Source organism: Humulus lupulus, chromosome 5 (genome assembly GCF_963169125.1).
Source record: "Humulus lupulus chromosome 5, drHumLupu1.1, whole genome shotgun sequence".
Lineage (NCBI taxonomy): Eukaryota > Viridiplantae > Streptophyta > Magnoliopsida > Rosales > Cannabaceae > Humulus > Humulus lupulus.
The window spans coordinates 62,327,805-62,349,652 of record NC_084797.1 but is presented as its reverse complement, the minus strand read 5'-3'; the positions used below and the strand labels follow the sequence as shown (position 1 = coordinate 62,349,652).

General features: G+C 35.0%; 1 protein-coding gene across 1 annotated transcript; it reads right to left on the bottom strand.

Annotated features, from left to right (window-relative positions):
* Window positions 1-17,226: 17,226 nt before the first annotated feature.
* LOC133834862 (probable serine/threonine-protein kinase PBL8) lies at window positions 17,227-20,933 on the bottom strand. The gene is made up of 6 exons (XM_062264629.1): window positions 20,581-20,933; window positions 19,898-20,238; window positions 19,659-19,794; window positions 18,908-19,044; window positions 18,673-18,796; window positions 17,227-17,875 (listed from the first exon to the last, which is right to left on the bottom strand). Exons 1-6 carry the CDS (start codon window positions 20,630-20,632, stop codon window positions 17,394-17,396), a joined length of 1,272 nt encoding a protein of 423 aa, XP_062120613.1. The 5' UTR covers window positions 20,633-20,933; the 3' UTR covers window positions 17,227-17,393.
* Window positions 20,934-21,848: the final 915 nt, after the last annotated feature.

The window sequence follows — 21,848 nt, the reverse complement described above, 5'->3', positions numbered from 1 at the left end:
CTGTTGTGGTGATTGAATTATGGTTTTGGGGTGAAATTGGGTTAGTTTGGGTTGAATTTGGCTATTGGAAAATGAGGAAAATCTGGGTTCGCAGGGCCAAGTCACGGCTCTGTTCTTGAGGGACAGCGACCCAGCTGAACCCAGGGTCCTAGGAGGCGAGCTGTGACCCTCAAGGGCAGATCGTGGCCCGCCTGGGAAGTTTTGGCCTTGGGGAGTTTTAATGACGAAAACCTTTTCCTTAAGGCTCGAGATCGATTCCACTACCTGGTTTAGAGGAATTCAAGGCCCCGGAGGCCAGGACTCGGTCTGGAAGCCTTTATTTGCTCGTTATTGATGGAATCCTATATTATGGTTGTGACTAGGTTATCGCTAGGGGCTCGGAACCGAGATCGTGCTCGAGGGTCGTCCTTATTTTATGCTATACTTGGACCCGAGGTAAGAAAACTGCACCCAATACGTGTTATATGTGGTAAGGGCTTGGCCCGGCTGTTATCAATAATTATGATTAGGGCTTGGGCCCTTGAGAATGTTTATGTTTAAGCTATTGTTTCACATGTTGATTGATCATACTTGAATATTCTATACATGCTTAAGTGTTTCATGTTTGTTGCATGTATTATGTGGTTAGGCCTAAGGCCCCGTTAAATAGGTATGATTAGTATTATGAGTATGGTTACTCAATGGTGTTATGTGATTAACATACATGCATACTCGTTTTGTTGGGATATGCATATTCATAATTGTTTCTATTTTGATGTTTGAATACCTGGATCAAGGCTTGACTTATTAGTCAAGGACGGCAAAAGCGCGATGCGTGCTAGTCGAAAGGCTTAGGCCTAAATCAGCAACATACTAATACGTTGGTCGGCCCTATGGTTGGTGGAAAACAAAAGGTGTTGGGCTAGCTCTATGTCTAGTTACTCAGAGCAAAGGGCGAGGGCCCCATAGCTAGGGCATAGGCCCCGGGGTTGGCTCTATGATCAACTGTTCAGGGCAACGGCCCCAAATTGGTCCAATGACCATTTGTTTGTAACTGAATGACTGTATGTGTAGGTTATTATTGCTGAACATGCTAGATAAGAATCTGGAATCTGTATTTTTTGTTTATGCACATGTAGAGTTTTCTTGCTGAGCATTGGCTCACAAGTGCTTTGTGGTGCAGGTAAGGGGGAGGGAAAGCTTGACCAGCCATGAGTTGGAGAGCTTCGGTGGTGGCGTGTAAATATGCGGCAACTCAATCACCACGACCGAGGATATCTCAGAGGAACTAGGGTTATAGCCCTGTGTTTTGCCGCTTAGGTCGGCTGGATGTAATTTTTTATATACCTACACTTCTTTAAGAATCTGGTTGTAATATTTTGGGATCCCACGAATGTATGAAACTTTTTAAATAAACGTCAACGGTTCCTTTGACCAATTTTTTTAACCCTAATCCTTGTCATCGACCATAATTACACGTTTTAGGCCAAATTTCTTGATTAGCAAGTCTGACACAATTTAAAGTACACAGTGTAACGGTCCAAGATTAAGAGGATGTTACAATAATGTACTTATAACACATAAATACATAATTAACTCAATTATTTCCATCTTGGCCCCTAATCAAGGCACTGAGCCTTCTTGGAAAAATTGAGATGTTACATTCACAATGCTTTTCTGCAAGGTGATATTCATGAGGAGGTGTATATGAATCTTCCTCTCAGGTTTGAAACTTCTTACCCTGGTACTGTGTGTAGGATTCAGAAATCTTTATACAGATTGAAGCAGGCTCCTCATTGTTGGTTTGCAAAGCTTGTTTCGGCTTTGAAGAGCTATGGTTTTCTCCAATCTAATTCAGACTATTCTCTTTTCACATATACCAGGGGTGTTGTGGAGATTAATGTGCTTGTCTATGTTGATGATTTAATCATTTCTGGTAACGATTACACTACATTGAATGTATTTAAAACCTATCTTAGTAACTGTTTTCATATGAAGGATCTTGGCGTACTGAAATATTTTTTTGGTATTGAGGTTGTTTGGAGTCCTCACAGTTTGTTCTTGTGTCAACACATGTATGACCTTGATATTATTTTTGAGGTAGGTTTATTGGGAGCCAAGCCAGCTAGTTCTCCAATCAAACAAAATCACATACTTGCGCATGGTGAAGGAGCATTGATTGCGAATCCCGAATCCTATCGGTGATTGATGAGCCGTCTCATCTATTTGGCTGTCACACATCCAGATTTATCTTACGTTCTCCATGTTTTATCTCAATTTATGAAACATCCTAAGCAGGAGCATTGGGACGTAACCATCCGAGTTTTTCGTTATTTAAAAGGTTCCCTAGGCCAGGGGATTTTACTTCGTTTAGATATTGACTTATCTTTACAAGGCTGGTGTAACGCCCTGGTTACCCCAGAACAGTTACGGTGAACAGTGAACCGGAAATTTGACTCGCTACCCGAGTCCTTTGGTTAAAAACGTGATCTAAGTGCTATTATCAGGTTAAGGTGAAAAACCAGTAAAAAGGAAAGGATATATTCCATTAAGTAGATAAACTGCTCATGAGCCTTTTAAAATGTTTACAAGATGTCCACAATACAAAAGAGTCGCTGCAGTTTCAAATTTACAATCCCCGCCAACCTAAGCGGCAAAAATAGGGTAAACCCCTAGTCCCTCTGAGAACTCCTTGACCGTGGCGGTCAAGCGGCCCTGTATGTACACAACATCGCCCAAGCTCTCCACACAGGGTTGGTTAAGCTTTTCCTTCCCTTTACCTGCACCAGATAGCACCCATGAGCCAAGGCCCAGCAAGAAAACACAGTAAAGCATGATATAATATCAACAACGGTCATAATAACCATTTAGGACTATCAGTCCAAGCAAATAGGTGGCAACAACCAAAAGTCACAATAATGAGCATAGCTCCCTCTAGCCATGTGACGATAGGGTCACCAGGGCTTAACTGACGAGTGATTCTTTCATAAGCTTGATCAAGACAAGTTCATGGTGATTGGTCACCAACATAACCTTCCTCCCTACTCTAGAGCCGTAACTATGGACAACGTCCCCAAGCCATGTGACAAATGGTCACCGGGGTCATATACCTTGGCTATAGTCATCTGGTCATAGACCAGGCAAGCGCTTATAAGTTCTTCGACCTTAGGGTCGGTCCCGCATTAATGCCATAGAGCCATTCAATGCGTGATCATCGACTTTAGAGTCGGTCCCTGACTAGTCAGTGTCATAAACAGGTAATCAGCGTTCATTAGCATTTAATGTGCAATCCATGTCCACATATATCAGTCAACACGCTTCAATATCAAACCATGCATGCCATATACCTATACAGGGTGCCACTGTATTCATACACTATTTTCTTACCTCTGGTTCGAGTGAGAAGTATGATAAAGACGACCCCTGAGAACGATCGATCTTTTAGTTCCTTAGCGGTTACCTAATCACAACCAATTATAACCTCCATTTTTGAGAATTCATAATAATAGGGTCTTAACCTAAGCACCACCCTCGAGACCTCGAAACATGCCCACACGATGAGTAGATTCGATCCCGGGCCTTAAGGATTGAAACCCCAAGTCAAAAACCCTTAAAAACACTCAAAACGGGACTTAGAAGGAACAGGGTAGCGCTACAGCGCTCAACCCCTAGCACCCCAGCACTACACTCAGAACCACCCAAGTGCCAGAAAGCCTCCTGAGGAGCGCTGTAGCGCCCTAAGGTGGGCGCTATAGCGCTACCTCCAGACCCAAACACCCCTAAACCGACCTTCTTCAACTCCTTCGATTCTAACTCGATTTCCAAGCTTCCAAATCCTATTCTCAATGCCAAATGAACCCAAAAACCATTCTAACACACCCCAAACATCAAAAGCATGGGAACCCTAGCCAAAACTCCCCACAAAACCATGAATTCCCCCCTAGAAATCTCAGCTGCAAATTAAAACCAAAACAGGGTAAACCAGAGAAAACCATGGTTAGAAACTTACCCAAAGCTCGGCTTATGATGGTCTTCAATGGTGGAACACACTCCCAAACTCCCAAGGCTTGCTTCCCAAGCTTAAATCCTCAAAATTGGTTCAAAAACCACAAAGAAAGGTGAAGAGAAGAAGGTACGGGAGAACTCTTTTGCATACTTTGTTTTTCCACTTTCTTCTTCAGCTGTCAAAGGTTATATCTATCCTAGGGGTGAAATGTCCATTTTACCCCTAGGTCAATTAATACTTTCTAAAGGCTCCCAAGGGCATATTTGGTACTTCCCTCCTACCTCGTTAATCATAATTAACGCTCTCCAATTCCCGCTATTCTCAATGTTCTCAAATACCAATAATTCACATCCCGTTACCCTATATCTCCCGATAACGCTCTAATCATCAAAATCACCCCGAGACTCAACCCAAGTCCCGACACTTAAACCTGTTGTGACTAAACCGCTAATCACTATTCTACGATCGTCTCATGTCGACTAGCTCGAACAAACCCACATCATAATGTGGTCTCAACACACATCATCGACATGCATACAATTATCATTATATTATAATATAATTCTCATAAACATGCATAAACACATTTAATGGCATAATTAAACAATTATGGCCCTCCCGGCCTACTAATCCAGCCATTAAACCACATTAGGGAATCCGAGGCATTACAGCTGGTGTGATTCTGACTGGGCCGCATGTCCCCTCACTAGCCGCTCGCTCACTGGTTGGCTAGTGTTTCTTGGTCAATTGTCTATTTCCTGGAAAACTAAGAAGCAACCCACTGTTTCTCGCTCCTCCATGGAAGCTTTGTATAGTTCTATGGCCTCTGTTACTTGTGAGTTGAAGTGGTTAAAGGCTTTGTTGTCGAGTCTTAAGGTGCATCATCCAAAAGTCATTCCTTTATTTTGTGATAGTCAGTCTGCTCTACATATTGCTCATAATCCTGTTCACCATGAACGTACGAAACATATTGATGTGGATTGTCATTTTATTCGAGATGCTATTCAGGAGGGCCTTATTTCTCCTTCGTATGTCTCTACTACTGAACAATTGGCAGATATCTTTACCAAGGCCTTGGGAAGGAAACAATTTGATTATCTTCTTAGAAAGTTGGACATTTAGGATCTTCATGCTCCAACTTAAGGAGGGTGTTACGGCATGCATTGATATATGGATTGATTTGAATTAATATGGGATTGATTTGCAATGATGTTGATATAATCTATTTAAGGCATAGTTTCTAGTTTCCATTTTGTGATTCAGTTTTGCATCGTGTGTGTATATATATATATATCTTCTTCTATGAAGATAAAGATCAATAAGAATTTCTCAAATATTATCATTTTTGCATCTTTTATGATTGTGCCTAGTTTCTTTGCACTTACCACACCTGAGTTGTTTTTTTTTTCACCAACTGAAGGAATCTTCTTCTTTTTTGGTCTGCCTACCCTTCTATTTACAGTAGGTGGCAGCACAACCTGATTTTTGACAACTTAATGAATATCCCAAAACTTTTGACTCCCTAATTGATAGATTATTCCATTGTTTGTGTTGACAAAACATCATTCGTGTAAAATTCAGAGACATGAGCATATGCTTTTAAGCAAGGAATTTCATCTAAGCCCCACTTGTGACAAGTGCAACTTCAATCTATAATTTTAACAACAAATTCTAAGTTGCCATCAAAAACTCGGTAATTCTGAAAGCACTAATCAATATCAAAACATATGAATTAAGGGTGATATATATACTTTCTTTGGTAATAAATATACCCATAGTTAAATAAAAGACATGGCTAAAGTAGACTTACATTCATAGTTCTACCCAAATGGTTTTACTCAACTAGCTGGTCTTCTACCCATGTCGATAACCATTCTTGAACCTTCTGCCTTATACTTTCCAATAAAACTACAATTGAAATTTAACAAATATTAGATGTAGAATTAAAGCTTACATTGTTGGTCTAGCTCAACAATAGATCATGGTTGATAACTATTTTAGTATTGTTCAATAGTTGGGTTAGAAAAAAAATTGGTAATCAATAATTATAATTCATGAAAAAAAATTGGTATTTGTAAATGTAATATAAAAGCTTTGGTTTTTTTTTTTCTTTCTAGATACAATGACTCCACCATGGAATACTATCAAGAGTATTTTTTTATGAGCAGTTTTTTTTTGCAGGTTAATGAAATGAGAAGGGAGAAGAGAGACTTAAATGGAAAGGACAATTTAGGTAATCAAAAGCGGTCATTTTTCTACAATTTGAAAGATGAAGGCATTGGACATTTTGGTGCCATGTTTTTTGGCCATTTATTATAATTTCTCTATTTTAAATGTATAAAATGAGTGTATATCTAATATTGGGAGTGTGTGATAAGGTATTTCTTTTTATCATATTTGTACAACACGCTCTTTATATGAACATGAGGGCGCATCTTGATCTTAATTTTTTCTTCATAGCAATCTTCACTATAGTTATAATGAAACTCCGCAAGTTTTCGATAAATTATAAATAATTTATTATGCCAAAAATAGAATTCAATCAATTGTTTTTTACACGTGTATAAAAAAAACTAGCACATGTGCAACAGACTAATTGAATAATTTCATGAAAATTTATAAGAGGTTCGTTATAACTATAATGAGCACTATCATAAAAATAGATTGCGGTGAAAACGCCTCCACGAACCCATATAGGAGTACGCCGTACTAGCAGGAAAAAAGTACTACCCTATTAGAGAGCTTTCATCTAATATTACTAACTATAACAAAAATATGATATGTGCACAGTTATAATTAGTATTGGTTGATTCCACGGTGCCAATCTAATATATGTTTTTTTCTTTTGAGATGAATGTTGCCCATTTTTATTTTTTATTTTTTTTTAAATTTAATTAATCTTTAATATTCTTATTTTTATTTTTTTAAAACCTTCAAAAGGACATAAAGTTCAAGAAGAATAAAATTACAACTTTAATTATAGAGTATGACTTGGTATTTTATTTTTTATGTCCTCGTTTTTTATTAGTTAATTATTACTAAATATATTATTTTGATAAATTAACATAAATATCTGACTACAACAATCTAACTATTTAATGACTCTTTTTAATGACCTACACTTGTGGTGAAGGTCATGAAAATTTGTAGAGCATATTTCATGTCCGTTAATGAGGGTCATGAAATATTATATATCATGTCCCCCTTTACAAGAGATATAATGTAATGTGGGTCATTATATATAATTTTAAAATTTTATATTTTATATTTTAAATTTCTGTGTATCATGTCCCCCTTTACAAGAGATATAATGTAATGTGGGTCATTATATATAATTTTTAAATTTTAAATTTTATATTTTACATTTCTGTGTACTTTTTTTTAAAAAAAAAAAAAAAAAAAAGGCCAAGCGACATGAAATAATCCCTGTGCCCGCGCGCCCTTTCCCCTACCCCATTTTCTGAAATTTTTGTTCTTCTTTCCCGCTACACCATATTGCTCTTTCTCTCTATCTTTGAAATGGCAAAGAGCCATTTTTTTTTCTGGCTTTGAAATCTCCATAGATACCTCTGCCTGTCCTCATCTTTGTACCCTCTTCGCCTCTACAATAGAAGTCCCCATGATTACCATTCGAAGATCCAGTTTTCAGATTCAACGGAATCTTCGTCTCCCCACGCGGAGCACAACATTCCTTCATCGGAAGCAAAAGAAAAACGTAAGTCCGAACATACCTTTGCTTTGATTTTTCTCTTAGATTCTGAGTACCAAATTCATGTAAAATGGTTTTGTTGTGTTCATAATGTTGTGTAATAAGTTAAGGAAAAGAAAGAACACACCAAGAACCGGCCAAAGTAAGAGTTATATATTCATATATTTCCTTCGTAGTTTACGGTTCCGATTTTATATTTTCATTTCCTAGGATGGCTATGAATTTGTGGGGCATTTTATATGGATTTAATCTGTGTTTTGGGACTAGAAACCGTCATTAAGGGGTTAGAAATGGTTTAATATGATAAGGCTTGAAGTTTGTGATGTTTTGGTGATGGGTGATGAATGGTAGAGGCGGACATGGAAGTTGGCTCCATGGAAGTTGGCTCAGTTATTAGAGCTTGGTTGTGAGGGGGTTCCATGTTTATCTCATTTTGCTTCAGCCATGTTAGAACTTGAAAGGGAAACCGAGAGAGAAACAAACGAAGAACACTTGGTGTTCTTGAGGGTACGATCGGGTCCAAGGAGTTAAGAGCAAGGTGAGTGTTTTTTCTTGGGTTTCCATTGAAGATACAGACCTTGAACACGTTTATTTAGTCTCTTAATCTCTTGTAGAAGAAAGCAAAGGAAAGGAGAGAATGATCTTGGGAGTTCGGTACAAGAATAGTCAAAAGAAAAACGTAAGTCCGAACATACCTTTGCGTTGATTTTTCTCTTAGATTCTGAGTACAAAATTCATGTAAAATAGTTTTGTTGTGTTCGTAGTGTTGTGTAATAAGTTGCGGAAAAGAAAGAACACACCAAGAATCGACCACAGTAAGAGTTATATATTCATAGATTTCCTTCGTAGTTTATGGTTCCGATTTTATATTTTCATTTCCTAGGATGGCTATGAATTTGTGGGGAATTTTATATGGATTTAATCTGTGTTTTGGGACTAGAAACAGTCATTAAGGGGTTAGAAATGGTTTAATATGATAAGGCTTGAAGTTTGTGATGTTTTGGTGATGGGTGATGAATGGTAGATGCGGACATGGAAGTTGGCTCCATGGTTGACGTGGAAGAAGAGTTAAGGTAGGTGGTGGTGATGGGTTGGTTGTGGTGGCCGAGAAGATGGTTGTGGTGGTGTAGAGGAGAAGCCATGATTGCCTTGATATTGAACCATGGGGTCGGGCAAGGTGTGAGAGAGAGAGGCTAAAGGTGTGTGTGAAGATGGTGGTCACGTGTGCATGCATGTACCTTTTAGTTATGGCTCAATCCCTATTTGTATATTCATATATACATATATGTATGTTAAATTTATATTTTACATATTTATTGATTTGATGATTTAGTGGCTGATAATGGTTGGAGAATTTTGAATGAAGAAGCTATTTGATATCTATATGTACCATTTTTTTTCTTTCATGATATCAGTTGTTTATAACTTAATTAAGATGTGTATATATAGTGAGTCTTATAATATGCATTATATCTATTAATGCATATTAATAGAATTGTAAATACACACGTTACATATGCATTACCTTATTTGGAGCAGTTATATATTAATGTATATGCATTATATATATTAATGAATGATAGGATGATTTTTTATTTGGAGCAGTTACTCGTTACATAAAGAAAAGGAAAAGAATACAATAACATATTTTGTAAATGCATATTTTTATGACTAAAACTAAATTAAAAAAAATAGAATTGAAAAAATGAGAAATTAGATAATATAGAGTGAAGAAAAGTTAGGCTGCCACCTCACCTCCTAAATGTCCAACTTTATATAGATATATAGATGTGTGCAACTTGAATGGTTAATTAACTTGTCATTTTCATTATGAGTTCTTTTGTGTTTTTTTTTTTTGCTAAAACAAACTGATGATTTTAGTTGCAAACTGATGATTTTTAGTGCATATGATGCAACAGAATGGTTTAGTCATATCCATATAACATCATCATTTTCATCATGAGCTTCTTTTTTGTGTTTTTTGCTCAAACTGATAATTTTAGTTGCAAAAACATCTGTTTTGGTCTCTGCTCAGTGAAAGTGCTATCAACCATATTCTTTTGTTTAATACAATGCATCTATATATTTATATATTAATTAACAAATAATAATAATAATTGTATTTTTGGATCTCAAAACTAGTTCAAAAACTAGTTGTAAAGCCTGGTATATGCTCTCTAGAAATGAACGAATTGTTGAAATTAAGGATGTGTGTCTCTCTTTAATATTTGTTCTTCTTCTTTTCTCTTCAGGTGAATTACTTGCACAGCCATGGACTTGTCCATACAGAATTGAAGCTGGAAAATGTGCACATATGCCCAGTGGATAGACATATTAAAGTAAGCACCATATTTTTACGGTAGAATTGAAGAATGCATTTTCTTCTACACTTTATGATCTTTTTAATAAATGGATTACCAACATCCAGGGGAATTCCAGCTTTTTTCTTTTTTTTACTAGTTTGGAGCTTCTTTTTTTTAATACCATACTGCTATGCAATGACATTGGCAATTTTCTTGCCTCCTTTATCACTTCTCTTCTTGCCTCCTTTATCACTTCAATTAGAAACATTATAGTTTTCTTTAATTTTTATTTTATATTAATCTTATAGGTATTGATTACATTCTTCAGATTGTAGATCCAATTGACAAGGATTGAGCGTTGGAAAGTTAATTAGCTAGCTTGATCACCTTTTAAATTGAAAGAGGTACATATGAATATATTTTGTTAATTCTTTTATTAATATTATGCAAATGTTAGAAGAGTTTGAATATCTTAGATATTCATCCGTAGTGAAGTAGGTTCTGAGAAATTGTGTGTTGCGGTGATAACAGAAGGTTGAGAACTTGTGTGCCTTAGTGAAGTAGGTTCTGGGCTTGTTTGTCTGCTGGGAGATATAAGGAAACAAATTTATTGTTTGAATTACTTTTTATTGATGGCTTGGTCAGTATTATAGAGAAAATGTTGCCTTTTTTTTTCTTTCTAATTTTGTTTTATCTTCTTACATTTGTTTGATTGATATAAATTAACAAATGGTTAGGTTAGAAATATAGGGGAAGAGCTAGCATACTTATTTATTTAATAAGCTAATATGCTTATTTATTTATCCTTTTTTAATTTGTATAGAAGAGAAGATATGGATAAAAAATGGATGTCAGCGAATAGGTTATCTGAGGAGTACAAGAACGGAGTTGATTTTTTCTTAAGGTTTTGTTTGGAGAATGGGGGAGACCCAAACTTTACTTGTTGTCCATGTCTAAAGTGTTTTAATGTAACAAAGTTGAGTTTCAATAAGATCAAAGAACACTTATTCTTTAATGGGATTGACAGAAGTTATAAGATATGGTATAGTCATGGGGAGAAACCCCCTAATATACCAGATCCCCCTAGTAGGATTAGTAAAGTTAGGAGGAATAGAGATGAAGTGAATTGGGATTCATTGGATGAAATGATTGATGATGCACGTTATGGATCAACAGTAGACCCAAACAAGTTTGAGACACTACTTAGTGACGCTGAGAAACCGATTTACCCTGATTGTAAAAGATTTACAAAGTTATCGACGCTTCTAAGGTTGTTTAATTTGAAGGCAAAACATGGATGGAGTGATCGAAGTTTGACAGAATTACTTAGTTTTTTGAAAGAATTGTTGCCTGAATGTAATGAGATGCCAATGTCATTTTATGAGGCCAAAAAAACAATATGTTCATTAGGCATGGAGTATGAAAAAATCCATGCATGCCCTAATGATTGCATACTATACCGAAATAGGTTTTCTGATGCAGAATCATGCCCTACTTGTGGTGAGTCACGATGGAAAAAGAAAAGGAATGGTGAGGATGTTAAGGAAGGAATACCCGCCAAGGTTTTGTGGTATCTTCCACCTATACCCCGTTTCATTCGACTATTTAGAAATGCTGAACTTGCTAAGAGTTTGTCATGGCATGCAAATGAGAGAGTGAAAGATGGTAAATTAAGACATCCAGCTGATAGTATAGCTTGGAAGAGAGTTGATCTGAAGTGGCCTTCTTTTGGCGATGAATCTCGGAATCTTCGTCTAGGTCTTTCTACTGACGGAATAAATCCACATAATAACCTTAGTAGTAAGTACAGTTGTTGGCCTGTCATGCTTGTTATATACAATCTGCCCTCGTGGTTGTGTATGAAGAAGAAGTTTACCTTATTGACTTTGTTGATATCGGGACCTAAACAACCAGGGAATGACATTGACGTCTATCTAGCTCCTCTTATTGATGACTTAAAAACTTTGTGGAATGAAGGGGTTAGGGTTTACGATGCATACAAGCAAGAAGAGTTTAGCCTTAGAGCGGCATTGTTGTGGACAATCAATAACTTTCCCGCTTATGGAAATTTATCAGGTTTTAGTGTGAAAGGCTATAAAGCTTGTCCCATTTGTGAAGAAGAAACATGCTCTCAGTACTTGAAACACTCCCGTAAAGTTTGTTATATGGGACACAGGAAGTTCTTGAAGAGTAATCATATACTTCGAACTTGGAAGAAGGCATTTAATGGCGAACAAGAGTTTGGGGAGGCTCCCCGACCTTTAAGTGGAAGCCAAGTACTCGAGAAGATGTCTAAAATCATTTTCAAGATGGGGAAGTCTAAAGTAAGTATAGTTAAGAAGCGGAAGGGTCGTGGAAAGGCGAAGGTGTGGAGGAACCAAAAAATTGTTACAAAAAGAAGTCGATATTTTTCGAGCTTGAATATTGGGAACTTTTACTTGTGCGTCATAATTTAGATGTCATGCACGTAGAGAAAAATGTATGCGATAGTTTGATTGGAACTTTGTTGAATATTCCTGGAAAGAGTAAGGATGGAATTAAGGCGAGAGAAGACTTGAGTGCATTGAAAATACGTAATGAATTAGCTCCAAAGCCAGGCAATGGTCGGACATTTTTGCCACCTGCTTGTTACACATTGACTAAAGATGAAAAAAGGGAAGTTTATGATTGTTTGTTCAATATAAAAGTCCCTGGCGGATATTGTTCAAATATAAGGTCGTTGGTAGACATGAAAACTTGTACTTTGACTGGCATGAAATCTCATGATTGTCATATTCTAATGCAACATGTACTACCAATAGCTATTCGATCAGTTTTACCTAAAAACGTTCGAGAGATAATCACAAGGTTGTGTTTGTTTTTCAAGTCACTTTGTTCCAAGGAGGTTGATGTGTATACGCTAGACAAGCTACAACATGAAATCGCTTATATTTTGTGTAAACTGGAGCAATTCTTCCCACCGGCCTTTTTTGATATAATGATTCATCTCACTGTCCACTTAGTTAGAGAGGTACAATTTTGTGGTCCGGTTTACTTCAGATGGATGTATCCATTTGAGAGATATATGAAGATTCTTAAAGGATATGAGAGATATATTATATTAATCAATTTTTTATTTTACTATTTATATGTTCATTAATTGATTATTTATATGTTTACAGGATGGTTTAAGAGCCAAAGGAAAATCAAAGCAACCATTAGTAATTGAAGCCCAACAACGAAGAGAACGTTTAAGACATCCACAAGAACCTTTAACACAAGAGGTTCAACAAGAGCTTCAGTTACCACCTTACTTGAGAGAGATTTATAATATAGTATCAAAGTGGCCTGACGGTGAGTGTGTAAATGCATGAATTGACTATGATGTATTCGCTACGGATATGTCAGGCTTGTATTTATTGTAAATGGTTTCTCCTTAATTTATCATGTCCAATTTTGTTGGTCATTAAAAATGCACATTTAATGTCTCCTGCTATAATGACCAACATTGTAGGGACATTAAAAATATTTCATCACCAACAAAAAATGTCATTAATGACCCTTTTTGTAGTAGTCTTCACCAATTAAGAAATAATTAAAATATATTTAGCAGCCAATATATTTAGTAAATATTCTTTATATTTTAATTAACTTCTATTTCTTATATATTTTAATTTTGACAAACATGCATGAAAATTGTATATTGTGATATAATTAATGATTGTGATTCTAATAAGATATGTATATTTTTAGTTTAAAGTATAAATATTTATGTTTGTTCTGATAGTGAGTTAAAAATAAAATTAAAAGTTGTGATTAAGTGTTATATTTTTAAAAATAATTATTTTTTTACAGATGTGGGTTTTTTTTTTTTTTTTTGCTAAAGGGAGTTTTTTTTGCTAATAAGAAAATTTTTACTTATTTTTTTAAAAATATATGTGAAAACAAATAATAAAAATGTATGAATAATTTATTTAAAAAATGGTGCGGAGAGAAAAATCGAGAGTGTATTTAGAAGCACTCTTAATTATCTTTTTGAATGTTTATTTTATATTTTTTTTCCTCTCCTGATATAATTCATTAAATAACAAATTAACCTTTCATAAAAAAATAAAAATGAAAGCCGGATTTTTTTTTTCTTTTACTTAACAAGTGACTAATATTTTAAATATATATGTATATGTATATTGAGTGAGTGAGTGATGTAATTTTGTCATTTAGCTTCCTCCTTTTCCTTTTTTCAAAAAAAATATATTCTTTATATTTTGATAGATGAATTTATATATAAACAATTATATTTACGTATATGGGAAAACAATACAAATATTTGAAGAAGTTTTTTTTTTTGACAATTAATTGAAAAAGTATTTTGAAGGATTAAGAATTAGTTAATAATATATTAATATATATTAATTATTTTTATATACGTACAGAACAAAAAACTAACATAACTATGTATTTTTGGCTAGTAAATTGTGAAAATAGAAATTTTGTTAATGTTATTTAAATAACTTTTTTTTTCTATTGATAATTTTTTGTGAAAAAAACTTTTAAAATTGGATGTTGAATAAATTTGATAGATTATTGAGTCTAGAATGTTACATAAAAGAAATTAATTATTGTATAAAGTGACTAAAAAATATATTATTTTCCACAGCACCCCTATTTTTTATTGTTGCCTACAAACAAATAGCATTGAATTATTCAATTTGGTGTTTGATTTTGCGTGAAATTAGGAATAAAATTTACATCTCATTCATTATGAAAACACACATTATCTAATTCTTAGTTATTAATGTTTATTGCGGTGTTAGTTATTGATAAATTAATACATGTAGTTGATGTTACATTTAAAGAGAATAGGGTGGGGCAGGATAGAAACAAGATTTTTAGAGATAAATTTTATTTCTCAAAGTAGTGAATTAAAACAGATCAATAAAAGTGAGCTCAATTAACACCGCTTGACTTATTAGTACTATATCTCCACGGTGCCATTAACAATTAATAATTAATAACAGTAAATTCAATTAAAGATGGTAAGTCTATATAAGATAAGGTAATGCAATATTTTATGCAAATAATAATGATCAAGATAGATTGGTCTACATATATTTTCAGCAAATAACTGCCAGTTGTCCACGTGGTGGTGGGTACAATTACTTTTTCTATATAACACGTTCGACAAGCTCTTGGTGTTTTTTTGCAAGAACTTCAAACAATTTGCGCACTGTTATCTGACAAGCCATGGTTGTCAAATTTGTAGTTTAGCAGATTTGAAAATCAAAGTCACGTTCCATCTTCGACCTCAACAGTCAATTCTTTAATTAGCGGTCGTTTAACACGTCCTAATAAAATCCTTTTACAATAAGTACTCATAAATCCGTAAAATTAATATATTTATTTCTTGAATAAATTTTTTTGGTACTATATTATCACAACGTACTAAACGAAGGCCTTAATATATATATATATATATATATATATATTTATATAATCTATTATTTAGTAGCACAATTTGTGCAGTTACATGCTTTTGGTACGAAAGCACAGACGCCGAAGGGCTTGTTGGGGAGCTGACAGTCGATAGCGAAGCAGCAAGGCATGGAGACGCACGTAGCGCCGGCGCAGCACTTGCAGAGCAGGCACAGCTGGAAGGGAGCCAATCTCCGCCTACCATCGCCTATTGTGGCTGACATGTTTATGTATCGATACACAGCTGGACCAACAGGAACCATCAGCTCCGTCGTTTTCGGAGCCGGCGTCAATTCCGGGGTTGCATGGAGTCCTGCATGTTGGTCACAGATACGTATTTATGATTAAAAAGATAAAATAAAGAAGACATATATGTAGAAGAATGTTTAGTTAATTGATATAGTTTATGTACCTGGAATTATGATCAATTGAACAATGAAGAGAACTAATAGAACTACTAATTTTGTGAAATCATTCATTCTTTTTGGGGGAGCAAAGGGGGAGAGAAAGAGGAGAGAGTTCAGGGCTAAATTTAAGAATGAAATTTGAGTGGTTGTAAGGAGTTGAGAGAAGAGATTAGTGTTAGTGAGGAAGTGGGACAAGTAATATTGGAACTGTTATTGGCCACTCAAAGCTTCCTTTCCCATTTTATATCTATATAAAGACAAGGTTGGAATGTGGGTTCTGGGTCGAGATAATGATCGCAACAAAATCCGACCCGCTTTTGTCTTATGTCAACTCGCTTAGGAGAAAAGGTCGTTTGGCTTCCTACTCAACTTTTTCCAGCATCGTTCAGGAGGTGATCCTTCGGTTTATTAACGGGTAATGATCTTCAGGTTAAGAGCATTGAAATGCATTTTCTTTACATTCCGTTTTTAATATTTAAATTGATGAACGAATCTGAGCCAGATTTTCCACTTCCAGCCAGGAAATTTGACATTACCTGAGTACCGCACGTTAATATACTCAAATTTTTTTTTTCTGAAGCGTTAATGTACTCAATTGTGACACTTGATATCATAAACCATTTAACCGTAACAATAATAGATGACAATTTCATAAACCATTTAACCGTAACAATAATAGATGACAATTTGCACCTTAGAGCACCCCCAAAGCTTGTAGCTACGGAGGTGGCTTGACCATATTTGTGGATAAAATGCTATGTTGTTATTGACAAGTGAGATTTTTACTTATTGTGGCTAAAGTGATTGCCACTGTCATGTAACGTTGCTTTTTAAAAAAAAAAAATTAATAATATTTTATACTGATTGCTTTGCTCTTATATATTTCAACTTCATGCACCAAGTGGCTGAAAACTTTTCTATGGCCATCACAAAACAGCGGTTAAACTATTGATTTATAATTATTTTTGAAATGGGGTTAAAACATTGATTATCAAATTTTGTCAGCCAAAAAAATAAGTTTACTAAATAAAGACCCGAAAAGAGACTTCTTGTAAACTTACATGCGCAGCACTATCTTCTCAATCATTACTATTGACTCTCCCTCAAAATCTAATTGCAAATTATACACCCCACTACCTAATCATAGACCATTCGATCATAGCTTTCGACCTAATCATCTTTCTTTCTGACCAGAAAACCCGTGCAATTGACTATGGAATGAAATTGTGAAACAAAATAACAAGGATATGGGGTGGGGGCAAAAGCTGACTCGAGTGCTTTCAACCTACTTGGCAAATCTGAAACTTTATGCTACAATGTAAAAGCTTTTTTCATACAGTAACTCCCAATGATACCAGCAGGACCAGAAAATAAATACAAGAACAAAGTAATAATTAACACAGATTTGGGAACACCGTGAGATCATGTACATGTGACAAAAGAGGCATTTGCAGCCATGCAACAAGCAAATATTTCCATTTCATAAAGGGGTGGGAGAAAAACACACCAAACATGTATACATACGAATAAGACATTTCTCATCGAACTCTGCATGCTGCAGGACCTCCCGGGGAACAATTTGGGTTAGGAGATCGGCAACTAGAACCCGGACCAACATTATTTGTAAACCTCTGACGCATCCGATAATCCGGGATTCTGGCAAATGGACCGGAATTGCCAATTGAAAATGATGATGAAACTTCATTTGCATCGTTGCCACTTTGCAAAGGTTCCAGTGTTTCAACAACATCACTCATTAAGGGCCTTGCTTTGGGATTTTGGCTCAGACAATAGTATGCTAAACTGCAAGCCTTCTGAGCTGCTCTAACCGAATATTGATTTTCCAACCTGGGATCAATTATTTGAAGCAACTTTCTCTTGTCATTCAGTTTAGGCCTGGCCCATTCTACCAAGTTTTGCTCTTTACTTGGTCTTGTCTTGTCAACCGACCTCCTTCCAGTCAAAAGCTCCAAAAGAACAACTCCAAAACTGTAAACATCGCTCCTTGCAGTCAAGTGGCCTGCTCATTTTATACAGATCTCATTCAGAAAATCAACAAACTCAACATGAATTCTGGAAAGAAAAACAATGGAAGGCATTCGTTAAGAACTTGGTAGCTGTATGCACTCTAGTCTCAGAGCATTCAATTCAACTCTAATTCATGTGTAGACAACACATGACTTGCATATATTTGTTTGCATACACAACTTTTTCACCTTTACTGGATTATTCAAATAGGGTCCCAAAATAGTAGTAAAAAGCACATGTTAATTCTTCACATTACAGACACGTTTCATACTGCAAAAGGTTAAATTTCTATTAATGATCTGCCCTTTGAAGATTTTTATTTTAAGACAAAATACACATAGAGCCAAATAGCTTGTCTAACTCAAACGAACATAAAAGGCTGTCCTCGTTAAATTAAGTAAAAATGGAACATGAAAACGTATCAAGCAGTAAACTCTAATCTCCAATCATACTAAACTATCCAGGAAATACAAACAAACAAAATAAATAAAATTTCTATTGTTATTTGAAAATGAAAATAACAAGAAAAATTGTTAATACAACAGGATCTAATAATGGCAACTTTTGAAAGTGAAGACAACCAAATACATCATGGAGTATCTGGTGATCAGCCAACCAAATATATAATTGTATAAGAAAACACTTGAAAAAGACAATCCAAAATGTATATCAACTCAGAAGAGCTTTTCTTGTTCTTATTCTTTTTCTTTATTTTTAATTAAAAAAACAAAAAGTAAATGCAGCCTAGTTCTATTTGATAAACCAAAAGCACATACAGGTAACTCATACCAGTCATTACATATTCAGGAGCTGCATAACCATAGGTGCCCATTACTCGGGTAGAGACATGGGTTTCATCACCCTGAGGTCCAGCTTTAGCAAGACCAAAATCAGAGAGCTTGGCTGTATAATCCTGCAAATTAATAGGCAATGAGTGGGTCAAAAAAGAAGTCATAGTATCATACTACCATCAACAGTAATCAATATGAACTTGTACAATTATGAGGTTTACAACATCACTCACTGAGTCCAATAATATATTAGAGGTTTTGAAGTCTCGGTAAATAACGGGCCTTTCTGCATTGTGAAGGAAAGCAAGCCCTTTTGCAGCTCCCAGAGCAATAGCCATTCTTGTTCCCCACAAAAATGGAATAGATGCTTCTACAAGATTTGTAAAAACGTAAGGAAAGTGATTTACTGGAAAGTAGGAAAATTACATAGTTGGATACCAAGCAGAATACCATATCTTTCATTAAAAATAAAAACAAGGAGAAGGGAGTCACTGAAAACCAAGGAAATAGTGGTCTCATACCAAGCAACAAGAAAAATGCTATATTTTCATAACGTAATAGATTTTAAACGATAAGTTATAAGAAACACGAGAGCTCCTAATTGCCAATGTAATTTTAACAGTTAAAATTGTAAAACAGTTGACTAATAAACTAGTCAAAAAAAGATACCAATAGAGTTCCATGCAAACATGTTTATACAGGAAAATGAAGGATGGTTATAGATTAATAAAAGAATAACTAAAAGTGGATTACCGATAAATTGGATACATTCAGATAAAAAGCCTAGAACATGTCAATGGGGGCGAGCATAGGCTTAAATTTTGAACCAGTTATTGGGTAAAACAAATCAAATTGTCGTTCAGATTGAGATTATTTTACAATGCTGATATGCATGCATCAAAAGAAAAAAGGAAATAATTGTGCATGTCTTGTAAAAGGGTTATCATTAGACATTGTAAAAAGTCAAGATATAGAAGTTCATACTCCTGAACAGATGATTCTCAAGGCTTCCGCGAAACATGAACTCGTACACAAGTAATCTATGATCGTCCTCGCAACAATATCCAATCAACTTAACCAGATTAGGATGTCTAAGCTGCCCCAAAAAGTTCACCTCAGTCTGAAAGTACGAAATTGAATAAAAGCAACAAGTTAGAGATTTAGATATACAAAAATAAACAAATAATAAAAAACCCATGACTCAGAATGGAATGGGGGCATACAAGCCACTCTCGGTGACCCTGAAGACCCTCCTTATTAAGTACTTTGACGGCGACTGGGAGCGATTTAAGGCCAACCCTGACATTTTCGTCAACGTAACCCTTATAGACAGTTCCAAAGCCTCCCTCGCCGAGGATGTAATCGGAGCGGAAGCTCTTTGTGATGGTCTCAAGCTCGAAGAGGGTAAAGGAGATGATATGGGTGTAAAGCATGGCGTTCTTTCTCGAATCCTCAAAGTTCCGTGGAGTTGAGGGATCGCTTAGATCTGATATGGAACGATGATGATTCTGCTTCTTCTCACCATTTTTAGCAGGCAAAGACGATATCAAGTTCAGCTGTTGAACTGCGCATTTCACCCACCCACAAAACTCAAAACACATTCATTCAACAAAGAACAGAAAAACCCTAATGTGAATTACCGTGTCAATTTCAATTTCAAAAGACGAAAATCATGCATGCGCAAAAGAAAAGTTGCTACCTTGCCCTTAAATTTATTTCAATTGGGATTTCATTTCGGAAAAAAAAAAAAGCAGCATAAAAATGTTGCAAAAAGAGAAAAACAGAAGGGTAAAAACTCCCGGGAAAATGAACAAGAAACCCGACGAACAGACGAAAATGGAGGAGTACTAAAGCAATGTAGAAAGATTAGATCTGAGAAATGGGACTAAAGATTAGAAAAGAAGACCTTGAGCATTGGTTACCACTGCAGATTCCTCTCTAGTACCACAATTGCCCATTTTCCTTTTCTTCTTTTTTCTTCTGGATGGTTTGGTTCTTGTGAATGAGATGGCAATAGAGAGACTGACTTGATGTCGATGGGTCAGAGTTGGTGACGGTAACAGTGAAGGAGTCGGCGCCTGAAAGTCCAGCAGTAAAAGAAGAAGAAGAAGAAGAGAGAATTAGAGTGAATTGAGGCAGTAGCGACGGTTGATGGTGGAGTTGTGACTGTGTGGGTGAGAGTGTTGAGCCTACTGATATGGCATAGGCACAGAGTTTCATTCTCTCATTTGCCCTTCTACTTCTTCATCTCTTTATTTTTTTCAATTTTTTTCATCTTATATATATTCTCTTTATTATAATTTGAATCTATCCCTTAATGTTAAAGAAAAAAACATAACTACATACAACAATTAATAATTACCCTTTTTAGAGATTTTTTTTTTATAAACTATTTCCTCTTTTACTTTTTATGTATTTTAGGATTTTATTTTCTTAAGTAAATACAATAATAAGCCCGGATTAAATGTATTTTATTAGTGAAGATTTTCATTCCATAATATAAATATACTTTTAATTTTTTTTTAATGTGATTGGCATATCTTATCAAACAAATTCAAAACTAGACTTAAAAAATCTAGATAAAAATTGCCCCAAATATTTAAATATTTATATTTCACTTTACTTTGTAATATCTTGAAATAATTAATTATGTTATGTGGACCTACACACATTTAGTAAGGGTAATCAACTTAATCTGAAATGACTCATTCTATCCCATGAAGATCCAATCCAATTTAATTAGTGAGAAAAATATTTTAAAAATTTGTAATAAATAATGAGATAAAATAATTTGAAAAAAAATAATGAAAAATAAGCAGTGAGAAAGTAAGGAGAGAAAATTTAAAGAAATAAAAATTAAGAAGAGAGAAATTGATCCAAAAAATGAGAGAGAATGTGATGAGAAAGAAAGTGAAGAGAGAGGTGAGTAGAGAGAAAGTGATGAGAGAGGAAATGACGAGAGAGAAAAAATGATGAGAGAGAAAATTGTGATATATTAAGTGATGAGAGAGAAAATGAGGATATATTAAGTGATGAGAGAGAAAATGATGACATAATAAGTGATGCAAGAGAAAATAAATGATATAGAAAATTATGAAAGAGAAAATGATAAGAGAGAAAATAGCTAGAGAGAAAATAAGGAGAGAGAAAGTGATATGAGAAAAAGTGAAGAGA

Excerpts from the sequence above, each read along its gene's own strand:
- LOC133834862 (XM_062264629.1), bottom strand. The coding sequence starts at position 20,632 with ATGGGCAATTGTGGTACTAGAGAGGAATCTGCAGTGGTAACCAATGCT. Across the intron at positions 20,239-20,580 it reads AGTGGTAACCAATGCTCAAG|TTCAACAGCTGAACTTGATA; the intron begins GTCTTCTTTTCT and ends TGAAATGCGCAG. Across the intron at positions 19,045-19,658 it reads TGAGAATCATCTGTTCAGGA|AAGCATCTATTCCATTTTTG; the intron begins GTATGAACTTCT and ends CAAATCTTGTAG.